We start from the raw sequence: 15,119 nt of genomic DNA, 5'->3' as shown, positions 1-15,119 counted from the left end.
ATTATGGGAAAATGCTGCACAATCCAGGTGTGGAAAGCTCTTAGAGACTTACCCAGAAAGACTAACAGCTGTAATTGTTGCCAAAGGTCCTTCTACAATGTATTGACTCAGGGGTGTGAATATTAAGATAATACTGTTTTATTTTCAATACATTTGGTCAAATTTCTAAAAACATGGATTCAATTTGGCATTATGGGGTATTGTGTGTAGTTGGGAGTGGAAAAAATGGAATCTAATCCATTTTGAATTGAGGCTGTAAAACAACAAAATGTGGAATAAGTCAAGGGGTATGAATGCTTTCTGAAGACACTGTATTGGAAATGCTATTACTGAATAGATGGAAATATGAAGTGATTTGTATATTTCTCTTTAGTCACAGTGAAACAAATGCGTACAGTACATGGAATGCACATGAAAACGTTGTACAAAACCTTCCTCACATGCAGAAACAAACTCCCACACCAAGCCACTCAACCACAATACAATTTCACATAAAGTACACTAGTAAATATATGCACAGTGTGGTGTGAACACATGCAAAAACACCCACACAAAAGCAATGTGAGTTGTCTCAAGTGCTTCATGCTGGAATCCAGTTGTTGGAGTAATTGTATAAGAAAGACCGCTTTGATGATGTGTCTGGTTCATAGTAACCTATAAACAAAAAGTGACATTAAGTTCAATCAATATCCTCTGCAGTGAAATGAAAGTTAAACATGAATGTATTTTTTAAAGAATAACAATAACAATAGTAAAAAATAATATAGTATAACAGAAAACGAAAAATGGCCACTATAACCGTTAGTGTGATAAGAAGGGTCATTAATACAGCACCTGGCCCTGGAACTCCTTGGCCGCGCACATCCTGGGTCCAACGGCTTGTCCCAGAAACAAACACGGCACTGGACATGAAGTGCTTGGTCGGGTATCCATAGTTCACTACATCATACTGCCCAGGGCCAGGCAGGGGAGGGTTCTTCAGAAGAATCAGAGGGGGAGCTGATATTCCCAGGTAATGTCTCCTCCTTGGACAAGGGTTAAAGGGCAAGGGAGTGCATTTTAAGACCAGAGAGATGTTATCAGAGAAACGATTACCCTGCTAGTCCTGGATCCGTGCCCATAAAGGGTCTCCCAGTAGGAGTGCTGATCTAGAATCAGGACCCCCCGCCCGTCCGTCCATGCAATCTTAAACATTCTGATCAAAAATGCAAAACGTCATCTAAATCAGCACTCCTATTCTAAGATGGTTCATGAATATGGACCCTGTGCTTTTACTCACGGTAGGATGGTTCTCCTGACTGGCTCTGGGGCCTGGTAGGGACTATAGGTGCCTGGGCCTGGGACATGGTTATTCACAGGGGACTGGATCCTCACAGAGTTGGACTTAAAGCAGGAGAGGGGAACCTTGGGGCATTTCTGAGTTATGGCATCATTAACTTTGTAGTGACCTTGAACAAGCAAAGATAAACAGTGTCATATATAAAATCCTGTAGAGGAGTCGATGTAATGCAGTATCGATTAAAAATGATATTCCCAATTAGCAAAAATATACTGCTTTAATAAAAAAGTGTAATACTTACATGGCGATGGTCCTTTTAGAGTGTTTGAGCACATAGAACTCCGTCCAGTTGTTGACAGAAATACTGATTGAGCGGACACTAACGTGTTTGGCAATACCCCATCAAAAGACACCTAAAGCACCAAGAATAAAGGCAAGTCTTTAAACAAAAACACTACAGTCATGGCCAAAAGTTTTGAGAATGACACAAATATACATTTTCACAAAGTCTGCTGCCTCAGTTTGTATGATGGCAATTTGCATATACTCTAGAATGTTATGAAGAGTGGTCAGAAGAATTGCAATTAATTGCAAAGTCCCTCTTTGCCATGCAAATGAACTGAATCCCCCAAAAACATTTCCACTGCAATTCAGCCCGGCCACAAAAGGACCAGCTGACATCATGTCAGTGATTCTCTCGTTAATTACACAGGTGTGAGTGTTGACGCGGACAAGGCTGGAGATCACTCTGTCATGTTGATTGAGTTTGAATAACAGACTGGAAGCTTTAAAAGGAGGGTGGTGCTTGGAATCATTGTCATTCCTCTGTCAACCATGGTTAACTGCATGGAAACACGTGCCGTCATCATTGCTTTGCACAAAAAGGGCTTCAGAGGCAAGGATATTGCTGCCAGTAAGATTGCAAATAAATCAATCATTTATCGGATCATCAAGAACTTCAAGGAGAGTGGTTCAATAGTTGTGAAGAACGCTTCAGGGCGCCCAAGAAAGTCCAGCAAGCGCCAGGACCGTCTCCTAAAGTTGATTCAGCTGTGGGATTGGGGCACCACCAGTACAGAGCTTGCTCAGGAATTGCAGTAGGCAGGTGTCAAGAAGGGCAGCAAAGAAGCCACTTCTCTCCAGGAAAAACATCAGGAACAGACTGATATTCTGCAAAAGGTACAGGGATTGGAATGCTGAGGACTGGGGTAAAGTCATTTTCTCTGATGAATCCCCTTTCCGATTGTTTGGGCCATCCGGAAAAAAGCTTGTCCGGAGAAGACAAGGGGAGCGCTACCATCAGTCCTGTGTCATGCCAACAGTAAAGCATCCTGAGACCATTCATGTGTGGGGTTGCTTCTCAGCCAAGGAAGTGGGCTCACTCACAATTTTGCCTAAGAATACAGCCATGAATAAAGAATGGTACCAACACATCCTCCGAGAGCAACTTCTCCCAACCATCCAGGAACAGTTTGGTGACGAACAATACCTTTTCCAGCACAATGGAGCACCTTGCCATAAGGCGAGAGGGATAACTAAGTGGCTCAGGGTATTTTGGGTCCATGGCCAGGAAACTCCCCAGACCTTAATCCCATTGAGAACGTGTGGTCAATCCTCAAGAGGCGAGAGGACAAACAAAAACCCACAAATTCTGACAAACTCCAAGCATTGATTATGCGAGAATGGGCTGCCATCAGTTAGGATGTGGCATAGAAGTTAATTGACAGCATGCCAGGGCAGATTGCAGAGGTCTTGAAAAAGAAAGGTCAACACTGAAAATATTGACTCTTTGCATCAACTTCATGTAATTGTCAATAAAAGCCTTTGACACTTATGAAATGCTTGTGATTATACTTGAATATTCCATAGTAACATCTGACAAAAATATCTAAAGACACTGAAGCAGCAGTGTCATTCTCAAAACTTTTGGCCACGACTGTACTTTCATAGCAACATCTTTTGAGTAAAATGTTCAGTACACAAACATGTAAGCCTATTGTATACAGGAAATAAACATACAGTATTTCATATTTTACATTCCAATATGGATCTAAAACATGGGTTCCCTCTTCTCATCAAATGAAATTAAAAGTTATTTGTCACATGTGCTGAATACAACAGGTAGACCTCACTTACTAGCCCTTAACCAACAATGCAGTTCAAGAAATAGAGTAAAGAAAATAGTTACTAAATGAACTAAAATAAAAAATAAAATAAAATTACACAATAAAATAACAATAACGAGGCTATTTACAAGGGGTACTGGTACAGAGTCAATGTGCAGGGGTACAGGTTAGGGGTAAAGTGACTATGCATAGATAAGTCAATGTAAATAGTCTAGGTGGCCATTTGATTAGCAGTCTTTATGGCTTGGGGGTAGAAGCTGTTAAGGAGCCTTTGGACCTAGACTTGGTGCTCCGGTACCGCTTGCCGTGTGGTAGCAGAGAGAACAGTCTATGATTTGGGTGACAGGAGTCTTGACAATTTTTTGGGCCTTCCTCTGACACTGCCTTATAGGTCCTGGATGGCAGGAAGCTTGGCCCCAGTGATGTACTGGGCCGTATGCACTACCCTCTGTAGCGCCTTACGGTCGGATGCCGAGCAGTTGCCAATACCAGGCGGTGATGCAACCAATCAGGATGCTCTCAATGGTGCAGCTGTAGAACTTTTTGAGGATCTGGGAACCAATACCAAATCTTTTCAGTCTGCTGAGGGGGAAAAGGTGTTGTTGTGCCCTCTTCATGACTGTCTTGGTGTGATAGTTTGGACCATGATAGTTTGTTGGTGACATCAAGGAACTGGAAATTCTCAACCTGCTCCACTACAGCCCCGTCGATGTGAATGGGAGCGTGTTCGGCCGTCCTTTTCCTGTAGTCCACAATCAGCTCCTTTGTCTTGCTCACGTTGAGGGAGAGGTTGTTGTCTAGGGTCTAGGATTTCGGGATGATGGTGTTGATGTAAGCCATGATCAGACTTTCAAAGGACTTCATGGCTACCAATGTGAGTTTTACTGGGCGGTAGTAATTTATTTTCACTTGCCAGTCGGTCCGTGCATGCTCTGAGTACACGTCCTGGTAATCCGTCAGGCCCAACGGCTTTGTGAATGTTGACCTGTTTAAAGGTATTCTCATATAACCTATGTTGTGAATAACCTTGAATACTGCACTTACATGATATTGATTAGGGGCTGGTGTCTTGTTCTTAGGGCCATCATGTTGTACAGCCACTGGTAGTCGGAAAGTTCTGGAGCCTCCCCTGCCAAAGCTGTGTTTGTGGATCAGAGAGGACTGCAGGTTATAGGCATTTGGTCCTGGGATACCTCTCTGAGGGTTACGGGGAACTCTGACAGCCTAGTGGAGAAGAGAAGATGCCCTAGGTAAGCGAAGTATGGCAGCGGACTGGGTTTTAAGAGAGTATAGACCTTCCTAATAATCTATAACATAAGCTTCATCTGGTTTCTGAGATCCTAAGGACACTTCATTTGATCCCTATTATCGGTAAAGTTTGAGAATACATTTAATTAAAATCTCATGAGGATTCTACTGATGAGAACAAATAGATTGAGGTTGTGAGTAGGGTACCATTAACATGTCTGACCTGGGATGCAAAGCCTCCTGTACCTTTCTTTGAGAAGGAGGGGCTGCTGATTTCAGCAGGCCTGTGAGACATATATGTGCCTGGCCCTGGGGATTCATTCTGAAATCACATTTGAAAATCATATCATAATTGGACAATTATTGTGTTGGTTGATTTATTGATTAGCTGGAGGACTGATTGATTAACTGGTTGACATATCTACCTGACTGTCTTCTGAAAGGAACCTCTTAGCTTGTGACAAGAACCCTTTCTTATCCTCATTGCTTATCACCACTGTTTGGTATTTGGTGGGTATTGATGATATGTATCCTGGAAGTTTGCAGCCTTGATGAATATAAAAAGAGATATCTGAAGTCTGAGCAGATCGTTACTTAGGTCTACAAAGGATGAAAGGCAAAAAAATGACACTTACTGTCATTCAATCCTTTGTGTATTTTGCCCATCATTAGCTAAGAGACATTCAACACAACTGGAGGGACAGGTGCCCGATGCATTTGCACCGCCTGACAATCTGTTTAGAAGGGAAGAGAGTTTGTAATGGCAACGATACTGCAACATCTAACGTTAGCATGCTAACATTTAGCTGATGACTAGTAGCCACAAGCTAGCGATTTGCAAGGTAAATGTTGCTCGATGATTATGATAAAACAAAAGTAAAAAATACATGTAAATAATTTCAGAAGGATTTAGACTTTTGTTATGATCATCGACCTACATTTGCTAAACACGCAAAGTGATCATAGGATGCAATAATTTATATCTTACCAAACTGCTGTCACAGTAGCCAGAAACACATTTCTGAGTGAGGATACAGTGTTTCCATATATGATATGTTGCCATGACAGCGAGTAAACGTTCTTGGCGGAAAGCAAAGAGGGTGAGGCCAGATAATTAAACGCATTTGGCTCTTTGCACGCAACCTGTCATCTAGCGCCTACACGTGGCGAATGTTTTTACTGCTTATTTGGCTTCATCATTGAAGACGCGCGGCTGTTTGTTTTTCGAAGATTCATCATGGCAATGAATGCAAAAGCGACACCACCACAGATTCCCGACACACGTCGGGAACTCTCGGAGCTGGTCAAGAGGAAACAAGAACTTGCGGTAAGTGAATTAGTTAGCTACGTTTCCATTTCGCTAAATATCTTGCTATATGCGTATATTGCTGCATCTTATGCTTTATTTGGACGTTAGCTTGCTAGCTAGCTAACTAACGTTAGGCCACGCTAGTTACTACGACGAGGCCTCGGCTTTCTACCAACATATTTGTGGCTAACTCGTTAGCTAGCTTCCATACTAATTGAGTTATCGAACATTAGATAAAATGTAACATGCATTTATTGAGCATGATGGGTATAGATTATTTTACTCCGGACTCAATGTTTATGTACAATGTGTCGCTGGGGCTAGTTACTATGTAGTAACTTATTTTGCCCACAAGGAGCAGCCAAAACCTACTATGAGCATACCCTCATACTGTACATCATGGCTCTGGTTCCAGAAGTTTCCTCTTTTATCTGTGCTGGTACAGTCTCTGGCTATATTGTAATAACACATTCTGTCCTTTTCATAAACCACAAATGCAAAGTCTAATGCCTTTTGCATACTTTCCACAGGAGACGTTGGTGAACTTGGAGCGACAGATCTATGCATTTGAGGGCAGCTACTTGGAAGATACCCAGATGTATGGGAACATCATCAGAGGATGGGACAGATATCTCACCAACCAAAAGTAAGCATGACATGGTACAGCACACTTAGACATGAAAAGTGAATAGTTGATATTGAATCATCAAGCCTGTGTTTGCAGTATACAGTTTAAGTTGGAAGTTTACATACACTTAGGTTGGAGTCATTAACTTGTTTTTCAATCACTCCACAAATTTCTTGTTAACAAACTATAGTTTTGGCATGTCGGTTAGGACATCTACTTTGTGCATGACACAAGTAGTTTTTCCAACAATTGTTTACAGATTACTTCACTTATAATTCACTGTATCACAGTTCCAGTGGGTCAGAAGTTTACATACACTAAGTTGACTGTGCCTTTAAACAGCTTAGAAAATTCCAGAAAATTATGTCATAGGCTAATTGACATCATTTGAGTCAATTGGAGGTGTACCTGTGGATGTATTTCAAGGCCTACCTCCAAACTCTGTGCCTCTTTGCTTGACATCATGGGAAAATAATATATAATATATATATAATTCCACAAGTCTGGTTCATCCTTGGGAGCAATTTCCAAATGCCTGAAGGTACCACGTGTATTATTGTTTGTACAGATGAACAAGTATAAACACCATTGGACCATGCAGCCGTCATACCGCTCAGGAAGGAGACACGTTCTGTCTCCTAGAGATGAACGTACTTTGGTGCAAAAAGTGTAAATCAAACCCAGAACAACAGCAAAGGACCTTGTGAAGATGCTGGAGGAAACCGGTACAAAAGTATCTATATCCACAGTAAAACAAGTCCTATATCGACATAACTTGAAAGGCCGCTCAGCAAGGAAGAAGCCACTGCTCCAAAACCGCCCCCAAAAAACTCAGACTAATAAGGTTTGCAACTGCACATGTGGACAAATATCGTACCTTTTGGAGAAATGTCCTCTGGTCTGATGAAACAAAAATAAAACTTAATGGCCATCGTTATATTTGGAGGAAAAGGGGGAGGCTTGCAAGCAGAAGAACACCTTCCCAACTGTGAAGCACGGGGATGGCAGCATCATGTTGTGGGGGTGCTTTGCTTCTGGAGGGACTGGTGCACTTCACAAAATAGATGGCAGCATGAGGTAGGAAATTATGTGGATATATTGAAGCAACATCTCAAGACATCTGTCAGGAAGTTGAAGCTTGTTTGCAAATGGGTCTTCCAAATGGACAATGACCCCAAGCATACTAACAAAGTTGTGGCAAAATGGCTTAAGGACAACAAAGTCTAGTTATTGGATTGGCCATCACAAAGCCCTGCCCTCAATCCTGTAGAAAATTTGTGGGCAGAACTGAAAAAGCGTATGTGAGCAAGGAGGCCTACAAACCTGACTCGGTTACACCAGCTCTGTCAGGAGGAATGGGCCAAAATTCACCCACCTTATTGTGGGAAGCTTGTGGAAGGGTACCTGAAAACGTTTGACCTAAGTTAAACAATTTAAAGGCAACGCTACCAAATACTAATTGAGTGTATGTAAACTTCTGCCCCACTGGGAATGCGATGAAAGAAAATAAAAGCTGAAATAAATCATTTTCTACTATTATTCTGACATTTCACGTTCTTAAAATAAAGTGTTGGTCCTAACTGACCTAAGACAGGGAATGTTTACTTGGATTAAATGTCAGGAATTGTGAAAAACTGAGTTTAAATGTACTTGGCTAAGGTGTATGTAAACTTTCGAATTAAACCGTATTTACCCTGTTCTGTAATGTTCTGTTTTAGAAATTCCAACAGCAAGACGGACAGAAGAAACCGAAAGTTCAAGGAGGCAGAGCGTCTGTTCAGCAAGTCCTCCGTCACTTCTGTAGCAGTGAGTGCTTCACCTCACTCTATCCTCTGCCTTTCCTCTCAATATGTTCATGCTAGATCGTGTATGATTGCAAGAATGTATAAATGCTGAGTCTGACCAACTTTTCGCCTTTGTTGAACAGGCTGTTTGTGCACTCGGTGGGATACCAGATCACATGAATGAAAAGCGTAGGTATTTGGTTCAGAACAACTGAATGCAACTTTTTTTATTATTATATATATTTTTTTACCACAGTGCATATATCTGTGTGAGATACTGATAGATGTGAGTGTGACATGCTGCTCCATTGTGTGGGACAGAGAGCGACACGTCCCCAGACCTCCAGAACCAGGAGAATGAGCCCAGTCAGGAGGACACAGAGGATGCAGATGGGGCCCTGCAGGACCTCAAACCTCAGAAGGCTGCATCCTCTTCCTCAGGCAGTCACCACGGAAGCCACAAGAAGAGGAAGAACAAAAACAGACACAGGTATTTGACCCTAAACACATCCCCCCTGGTCTAGGCTAACTCCTAAATACATCCCCCCTGGTCTAGGCTAACTCCTAAATACATCCCCCCTGGTCTAGGCTAACTCCTAAATACATCCCCCCCTGGTCTAGGCTAACTCCTAAATACATCCACCCTGGTCTAGGCTAACTCCTAAATACATCCACCCTGGTCTAGGCTAACTCCTAAATACATCCACCCTGGTCTAGGCTAACTCCTAAATACATCACCCCTGGTCTAGGCTAACTCCTAAATACATCACCCCTGGTCTAGGCTAACTCCTAAATACATCACCCCTGGTCTAGGCTAACTCCTAAATACATCACCCCTGGTCTAGGCTAACTCCTAAATACATCACCCCTGGTCTAGGCTAACTCCTAAATACATCACCCCTGGTCTAGGCTAACTCCTAAATACATCACCCCTGGTCTAGGCTAACTCCTAAATACATCACCCCTGGTCTAGGCTAACTCCTAGGGGGTTTCAGTAGGACACATTGCTGTGGAATGTTCAGGTGGCAGGTAGCCTAGCAGTTAAGAGTGTTGCTCTTGTAAGTCGCTATGGATAAGAGCGTCTGCTAAATGAGTGAAATGTAAGATTAACTGAACATGGCCCTACTGTCGAGTCTGAAATCTGTGCTGTGCTCTCTTCTCTCACTCTTTTTGATTGCTATGGATAATGCACGTTGTCTCTGACTCTGACATTTCTTTGGCCAAGCTGCTAAGCTTGTACTGCTTTTGTTTTTCTTGGGTTAGCAACACACCATTTTTAAAGTTGTCAGGGTCAGTTTGATTGGGTGTACTAGTGTATAAACATCTGGTTTATAGCAAGTGGATAGTCTTTGTTTGTGTTGGAGCTGGAATGTGAGGAATAGTAAGCTTATCACACCTGTTTCTGTCCACTGTGTTATATGTTGTATGTAGCTTAATATATTTAGCGCCAGATCTGCTCAATAAGATACGCTTCATTTTGTGAAAAGACAAAATATTGTTGTAGGTTAATTTTACAGATACGTAGGCATCCTTTTAGAGTGAGTCAGGCCGGTGTACTAACTACTGCTGCTCTTTCCTCCCCTAACGCTGCCCCAGCCCTTCTGCCATGTTTGATTATGACTTTGAGTAAGTCTCCAATTTTACTTCCTGCTTCCTGTGGTGATACATCCTGGCTATGTACCACTATTCCCTACATAGCGCACTGCTCTTGGGCTCTGGTCAAGGGTAGTGCACTATGAAGGGATTATGGTTCCATTTGGGATACAACCCCCGCCTTCTTTGACCCCATCCTGACTTTCCCACTCTCTCCATCCCTCAGCTCTCTGTTTTGCTTCTGTCGGTTCATGCGTCCTCATAGATTCACTATCATTATTGCATGTCCAAATCTTCAACAATGTCCCAAATGATACCCAATTCCCTATTTAGTACACCACTTTTGACCAGGCCCCATACAAGGAATAGGGTGCCATTTGGGGATGAACCCTTCATTTCTCAAATCATGTGTTGTTTATAATAAGGTATTAACACCTAGCTTCTGTAGACTCAACACTAGATTATTTAGTGTTTATGAATCATAGGGGCTTAAACACTTCTTCTATAGAAGTTTAGTGTATTTCTTGACCCTTCATGGTTTCATTCCAAAAGGTCAAGTTCCCCTAATCCAGTTATGAAAAAAGCTGCTCTTCCTGCCAAAATGAGATGGGGAGGTCAAAGGTTGAGTACAAACAAACATATTTCGCTGCACCCCAGGTGTTCATATGGTGCTCTGGTGGTCTTGTTGTGGTTTGGTCTCTTAGCTTGAGTAACTGTAGTGGTGCTTGTTGTCCCCCCGTAGTTACCGTTGTATTTAGTCAAACCTGAAATTGGCCTACCTAACACAACTCTTGCATTGTTTTGTTTTTAGATTTGACATGAAAGTGAACAAAAAACCCAGAGTGGTAAGCTATTCATTTTGTAGGACAACATAACATTTAAATGTCTGCTCATTGCTTGCATTGAGCTATTAATAAAGAAATGTATTATTAGAAAGATGTAGGTTCTGCTTTTAATTCTGTTGTCTATATTGCCCTTGTTCCACAGGATTATTCGACTTGATCAAGTGGCCAGACAAAGGTCTATGGTGGAGCAGAGAGCCCCTCTGAACTTTAACTGTCTTTATTGTGTACATTGCATGAAACATTGCCTCTCACTTGCTATCAGAAATATTTCCGTTTCACGATTTTCCTGCAGACAAGGTGTGTTATTGCATGTTACTCAAGACGCAGGTGGGGGTTGGATAACACCTTATTGTATAGGGTTGAAAATGCACTATTTATTATGTAACTCCCACCATTTTTCTCTCTTTGTAACAAAAAAGTTGTTTTACTTCGTATTAGTCACTGTGTAGTTTTGTAGCTCTAGAATATCCCAGCTTCTTTTTAATGTTTTATTTTATTTTGAGATTTGTTTTGCATAAGATTGTAATAAAACCTTGAAATTACAATACATTTGTTTATTGCTAAAAATCTACACTTCATTAAATCATTAGTCACCATCTGTCTTTACCCTGTATTCTTCAGTAATAATACAGCAGGAAAATCAACACAGAAGCTAGTTTATTATCATCAGATTTCCCCTTGTCTGACAGCAATTGCTGCCTGGTTTGTTTGTGGTGTCTTCATGGCTCATTTACATACCAATTACAGGCCAATGAGCTCAGACGAGCCTCGTGGATCGTAGGATGTCTCCCAAGTCTTATTGGATCAGTCCTAAATAGCATCACCATTACCTTTTATAGTGCACTACTTTTGACCAGGGCCAATAGGGCTCTGGTCAAAAGTAGTGCTCTATATAGGGATTAGGGTCTCATTTTGGACGTAACCATTCACATTTGTCAGTAATTCCCTCATCCCAGAGAAGATGTGCAGTCGGTGAGATTCTGGAAATGGTATCAAAACAATGTTCACATTCAAACAGTTTTATTCTGACCCCAAGTATGATTAAAAGAACACTGTTTACACAGATATGAAGTCATTATGGCATTCCTGTGGGGCAGTTCTCATCAACTGAGTTTGTTTTATGAAAATAGTGACAGTTTGAGTGAACCAGGTGACAACACCATGACAGCCTATCCCATGCTATTTCCAGAATGTTCCCTTGTTTATAAAGATCAAACATGATGTGTACTGCATAGTATTGAAACAGGTTGGTGAATAGAGACTCCTGTTTTGAAATGCAGGGTGAAAAGGTAGTAGTCGTAGTAGTAGTAACCTTTTTAAAGTAGATATGCAGGTTTGTTAGTGAATGTTCTTATACTGCCACTGTGCAACACCACATTCGTTCACTAGGTAGTGCTACTTCATAATGCATGTTCAAAAGACCTCAAAGAATTTCCTTAACTGCCTTTCAACCACTGGATTTCCATATCATAACCAAAAAGTATTTTCCCTGTTCCACATTTGGCTACTATGAGTCATAAGTGTTTAAATCTGCCATCAACCTATCAAATGTATGGTTCATGCTGTTCTTAAATTCTCTGTATTGCCTAAGATCTTATTGATTAGGGTGTCCTCTCACCAATATTCTGCCATGTCAACTGTATTATGCCATCATGGCACACCCTGCACTTCAAAGTCCTTTGCCACCACAGCTTCTGGGCTTGGCTCACGGGTCTTATGTATCCCAGATGACACCCTATTCCCTATTTACTGCACTACTTTTGATCACAAATGACACCCTATTCCCTATTTACTGCACTACTTTTGATCAGAAACCATATGGATCTGGTCAAAAGTAGTGGACCGCATAAGGAATAGGGTGCCATTTGGGACAGTCTGTACCACCTCAGTCTTGACTCAGAACAGTGTTCAAGTCATATACAGTATCCCCCAGTTCTGTCATGTGAGGTTAGTCAGAACACTGACCCATTATGATGTTGTGACTTCCACGTTAGTCACAGGCTGAGTCCCCAATGGCACTTTATGCCCTACATAGTGCACTACTTTTGACCAAAGCCTTATGAGCCCTGGTCAAAAGTAGTTGCACTATATAGGGAATAGTGTGCCATTTGGGGCATGGTCTGAATGGTTTCAAGCATCATCTCTCTGGAGACACCCAGGCAAAGCTAAACTGCTGACATTAATGATGGAGAGGCTGTCTGGAATAAATCAATCCCTAGAATGCATTCTTCAGTTTTATGCTATTCTCCCTCCACACCATGTTAGTCACGTTTCATTTGGAATGTACTATAGAATTACTATATGTATTCTTAGCTGCTGCTTCTTTCCAAGGTTAGGCCTACCGCTCCTCTTGCTTTGGGTATTATTGTTGGTGTAGGGACTTGGGGGAGAAAGATTTGGGTTTTTCTCTAACAAATGGGTTTCATTTTATTCTCTAGCTTTTACCTCACTCATAATCCCTCATGAAGAATGATGGTGTATTTCAAATGACATACTTCTTTCTTTCCCTTCTCTATCCAAACCACAGTGTCTAGTCCAAATACATGTCCTCCCCTCCCTGTCACTTCCCATGTCTTCAGCCATGCAGTCTGACATGATGAGTTTGTGGTTCGAGCAGGTCACATTTCTGTCCATGACTCAATCATGTGTCATAGATAAAAATGTTACTCTTTGTTCTGTTGTAGCAATATGATCTGTCAGTTGTTTTTTTTTGCTCCATCCAAAACATTCTGATCGGAACAATAGACTGTGCGAAGCAGCTTGAAAAATAAAATTACTACAGGGTCGGGCCATTTCTATTTTGATTCCAGCCAGTACAGGAAATTCATAAACTAAAGACTAATGTTCCGGAACAACTGGATTCCTCGAAATGGCACTAGTTGTATAACTGGTTCCAGTATGTACTCTCTTGTGACAGACTTTTAACATAAATGTTAACCAAATCAAGTAGTTGGCCAGCATTCTCATGAGATTTGGTTCTGTGTTCTGAGATTACTTGTAGTATAACTGTCCCCAGGCTCAATTGTAGAGAGCGCCGGCTGGGGAAAAGAGTACTTCTAGCACAGTATAGTGTGTTGTGAATGTATCCTGTTACAGACCCTAGTGCATCATGTGAGGCCTATATCTCAGTGATGGTCTGTAGAGGGTCACATTATGTGAGCCTGATTTATTTTGCAGCTGCCACCGGCAGAACTGTTGAATAGGTTTCGGTGGGGCCTGTTGACTGCATCCCCAGCCCCAGCCTGTATCCCAATTGGCATCCTATTCCCTATATAGTGCACTCCATTTGGCCAGAACCCTATAGGGACAAAGCCCCAGATTAACTAGTCTATAATGCTCAGATCTCTTTGGGTGTTGTGGCCACAACCGTGGCTGATAGTCCTCGTGGGACCAAACAAGGCCACTTTCTAACGTCTCCACAAACAGGGTCAGCCATATTCCAGGAGAAGTCATGGGAAAAAAATATTTAAAAAACGCACAACAACATTGCCCTTGATTTTCTTTCTAGATTGTTGATGTCATCTGATAGGCTTTTGTTGCGATGAGAATCAAGCTTGTTACGCAGTTAGTATTTAAAATGTGGGCTCTTCGACATGGCTTCGACATAAGCTTGATCACAAAACACACACGTACTGTTTTGAACAAGAGATACATTTTAATCTATTACTATTATTTGTCATTTCCAGTTCCTGGAAATCATGCATATAGGAATCATGCATATGAAAGTGTTTATCAGCCCCATTCTTGACTGATGCATACACACTGTATTGACCTGGGTGTTGACACGTCCCAGAGGGGTGGCTCCTCAAGCACATGCACTTGCGACCTCAGAGGCTAGGCCCCTCACTTCCTGTCAACTTCAGTTGAATTTACAGCACACGTGTTGTTGTCAATCCTGTAAGAATGTGTGAACAGTCTTGTCTCTCGCTTCCGACCCACGTGACCCAACATATCTGTTTTTAACTGTAGAAACAACTTGGTTTAAAATGCCAGCTACTTTTTGTTCTCTGTGTAGTCTTGTGAGGTACATATGGAGGGCATGGGCTTTTTTTCATAGTGCTATGAAGTTGCCATAGTGCCATGGTCAGTGAATTGCAAGTCTATACAAACGGAGCTACGGAGCACAACGCTACATAGAACTGTTGGATCCATTGCGTAGACTGTGTAAAGCTTTTTACAGCCCATTATCAAAAAGTGGCTTTAGCAAGTCATTGGGTATTTTGAAGAAAACTACATTCCACATTGAATAAAGATTTAATCAGCCTTTTGGGGACAGTTTGTACCTCTGCTACAATGTTTTTTGTGTT

The 15,119-nt window shown here is 41.7% G+C and overlaps 2 protein-coding genes across 6 annotated transcripts; one reads left to right on the top strand and one right to left on the bottom strand.

Annotated features, from left to right (window-relative positions):
• Positions 1-351: 351 nt before the first annotated feature.
• Positions 352-5,799, bottom strand: stpg1 (sperm-tail PG-rich repeat containing 1). Of its 3 annotated transcripts, XM_046361753.1 has the most exons (9): positions 5,642-5,799; positions 5,289-5,387; positions 5,079-5,200; positions 4,877-4,975; positions 4,450-4,629; positions 1,581-1,692; positions 1,280-1,448; positions 835-1,025; positions 352-654 (listed from the first exon to the last, which is right to left on the bottom strand). In XM_046361753.1, exons 2-9 carry the CDS (start codon positions 5,320-5,322, stop codon positions 581-583), a joined length of 981 nt encoding a protein of 326 aa, XP_046217709.1. In that variant the 5' UTR covers positions 5,323-5,387; positions 5,642-5,799; the 3' UTR covers positions 352-580. The 3 variants fall into 3 exon arrangements, with proteins under 3 accessions (XP_046217709.1, XP_046217711.1, XP_046217710.1); XM_046361755.1 differs by having other exon boundaries at positions 4,900-4,975; positions 5,079-5,387; positions 5,642-5,667; XM_046361754.1 differs by lacking the exon at positions 5,642-5,799 and having other exon boundaries at positions 4,900-4,975; positions 5,289-5,386.
• Positions 5,744-11,357, top strand: LOC124043302 (chromatin modification-related protein MEAF6-like). Of its 3 annotated transcripts, XM_046361757.1 has the most exons (8): positions 5,744-5,980; positions 6,493-6,608; positions 8,309-8,396; positions 8,518-8,563; positions 8,696-8,864; positions 9,971-10,000; positions 10,779-10,812; positions 10,955-11,357. In XM_046361757.1, the coding sequence occupies exons 1-8, from the start codon at positions 5,891-5,893 to the stop codon at positions 10,967-10,969; spliced, it is 588 nt and encodes a 195-aa protein (XP_046217713.1). In that variant the 5' UTR covers positions 5,744-5,890; the 3' UTR covers positions 10,970-11,357. The 3 variants fall into 3 exon arrangements, with proteins under 3 accessions (XP_046217713.1, XP_046217715.1, XP_046217712.1); XM_046361759.1 differs by lacking the exon at positions 9,971-10,000; XM_046361756.1 differs by lacking the exon at positions 10,955-11,357 and having other exon boundaries at positions 10,520-10,796.
• Positions 11,358-15,119: the final 3,762 nt, after the last annotated feature.

The sequence above is a fragment of the Oncorhynchus gorbuscha genome, linkage group LG09, assembly GCF_021184085.1.
Source record: "Oncorhynchus gorbuscha isolate QuinsamMale2020 ecotype Even-year linkage group LG09, OgorEven_v1.0, whole genome shotgun sequence".
Lineage (NCBI taxonomy): Eukaryota > Metazoa > Chordata > Actinopteri > Salmoniformes > Salmonidae > Oncorhynchus > Oncorhynchus gorbuscha.
This window is presented reverse-complemented; position numbering and strand designations above follow the sequence as displayed.

What these genes read in the sequence shown, in the direction of transcription:
- stpg1 (XM_046361753.1), bottom strand. Translation starts at nt 5,322, where the DNA reads ATGATGGGCAAAATACACAAAGGATTGAATGACA. An exon ending in ACACAAAGGATTGAATGACA is followed by an intron (nt 5,201 to 5,288) that starts GTAAGTGTCATT and finishes ATATTCATCAAG; the next exon opens with GCTGCAAACTTCCAGGATAC. An exon ending in CAGCCCCTAATCAATATCAT is followed by an intron (nt 1,693 to 4,449) that starts GTAAGTGCAGTA and finishes TTGGTGCTTTAG; the next exon opens with GTGTCTTTTGATGGGGTATT.
- LOC124043302 (XM_046361756.1), top strand. Translation starts at nt 5,891, where the DNA reads ATGGCAATGAATGCAAAAGCGACACCACCACAGATTCCCGACACACGT. An exon ending in AGATATCTCACCAACCAAAA is followed by an intron (nt 6,609 to 8,308) that starts GTAAGCATGACA and finishes GTTCTGTTTTAG; the next exon opens with AAATTCCAACAGCAAGACGG. An exon ending in CCTCCGTCACTTCTGTAGCA is followed by an intron (nt 8,397 to 8,517) that starts GTGAGTGCTTCA and finishes TTTGTTGAACAG; the next exon opens with GCTGTTTGTGCACTCGGTGG.